At 37.6% G+C, this 1,662-nt stretch overlaps 1 protein-coding gene across 2 annotated transcripts in view; it reads left to right on the forward strand.

The window, feature by feature from the left end:
- cept1b (choline/ethanolamine phosphotransferase 1b) overlaps window positions 1-1,662 on the forward strand; it is a 12,921-nt gene that overhangs the window by 5,456 nt on the left and 5,803 nt on the right. For both annotated transcript variants that reach the window (XM_032514737.1, XM_032514736.1), the window contains exon 5: window positions 509-650. In XM_032514737.1, the coding sequence (XP_032370628.1) occupies window positions 509-650 (142 nt within the window). The remainder of the gene's footprint in view (window positions 1-508; window positions 651-1,662) is intronic.

Raw genomic sequence — 1,662 nt, forward strand, 5'->3', positions numbered from 1 at the left:
GGGCAATTCAAAGTGCTTTACACAAAATCTGGTAAAAAAAAACTAAAAACAGATAAAACACAAGTACAGTTAAAAAATAAAAACATTAAGACAGATAAAACCCTAACCCACTTGAGACCACCTTCACACTAATTAGTCAATTTTAGTGCTACCTTTCATGATCACCCTCAGTGTCATTACCCTTCACGACTCTATTTTTAGAGACGTTCCCTTTCGTCTCCTTGGACTCTTCTTTACACTTATTAAGCCAATCTAGTGCTGTCTTTCGTGTCTACTTAACGACCGTCTTTGCAGGTTTTTCAGATCTTTCGACACTAAACATTCACACTTTTTCTTTTTTTCGAGTCTCTCTTTCTCTGTATTACACAAATACTCCAAATACAGCCAGCACTGTGTCAGGTTCCACCTTGAGTTTTAAGTACTGAGTTTTCAAATACTGGAGAATTTTGGCCATGACTGAAGCCTTTTTATTCTAACACTGCTGGTGTTCATGTGTTTGTCTCTGCAGTGTTTGTGGTGTTGGGAACCAGTATAGCAGTGCAGATGGGCACCAACCCGGACTGGATGTTCTTCTGCTGCTTTGCTGGGATGTTCATGTTCTACTGTGCCCACTGGCAAACATACGTGTCAGGAACACTGCGCTTTGGCATGTGAGTCAACAAAGCTGTTTATTAAAGCATAAACACCATTTCCAGCCATTTGGCTATTAAATCCGCTAATTTTAGGAGTTGCAATTCAGTCCTTAGCAGTTTAACTAAGTGTTAATTTTCAATATTGCGACCAATACCTGAGTTCACTGATTCCAAAAAATCCTTTTTTAGTACATTAAAAATGCATCAGTATGTAACGTTATCTTGAAATTTAGTTTGGTCTGTAATCAATAATGGCGATAATAAGGCCAGAAACTATAAATTAAAAACAAAAAAACATATTCCTACAACATAAAGGTTTCTGAAGCTACAGCTTGTTATACCTTTACAATAATCACATTTTACATCAAAAGCTAACAGCAATATCTCAAGATTGATTGTTTCAGCTTTACTCCACTCACATTGTCAGACACATTTCAGTCAGTGTAAAGGAAAAACTCAGCACAACTAATTCCACATACGTGAAGAAGGTTTGGGAGATTTTGATGACCTATACAGAAGCATTTTGAATGTTAAAGTAGGAATACTAATATTCAAATTCCCTGTCCATTAGTAGGAATGATAAAAAATAAATTCCACCTGAGAAATTATAACTACGGCCACATTTTGAATCATGACAGAGGGCTGTGAGTGACGTTCTCTTCTTAGTAGCAGATTACATGTAAATCCCCCTGTCCTTGCCCAACCCGTCAAACTTCTCCCCTCCCCGCCAAAACGACAGAAGTTTTGAAAAAACTGACATTGAAAAAAGAGTGCCATGAAGAAAAAAAAAAAGATTTTTGAAGGAAGATTGTCATTCTAGACTGGGGAAAAAAATATCCCCCAAAATCATTTTTAATGCCTGTTCTCTCTTTTTTCAGTGCCAGTGTTTTTCTTTTACAATGCCTAATTTTATTTTCGCCCTCGTCTCCTGCTCTGTCTTTGAGAAAATGAAAGTTCACATGGGCCGAGCTGGAATCTTGCTTCGTATGACATCACAAGGGGGAACGGTTACCTCCCCTTTCTCTGCTTT

The sequence above is a fragment of the Etheostoma spectabile genome, chromosome 4, assembly GCF_008692095.1.
Source record: "Etheostoma spectabile isolate EspeVRDwgs_2016 chromosome 4, UIUC_Espe_1.0, whole genome shotgun sequence".
In the NCBI taxonomy this organism is placed as follows: Eukaryota; Metazoa; Chordata; class Actinopteri; order Perciformes; family Percidae; genus Etheostoma; species Etheostoma spectabile.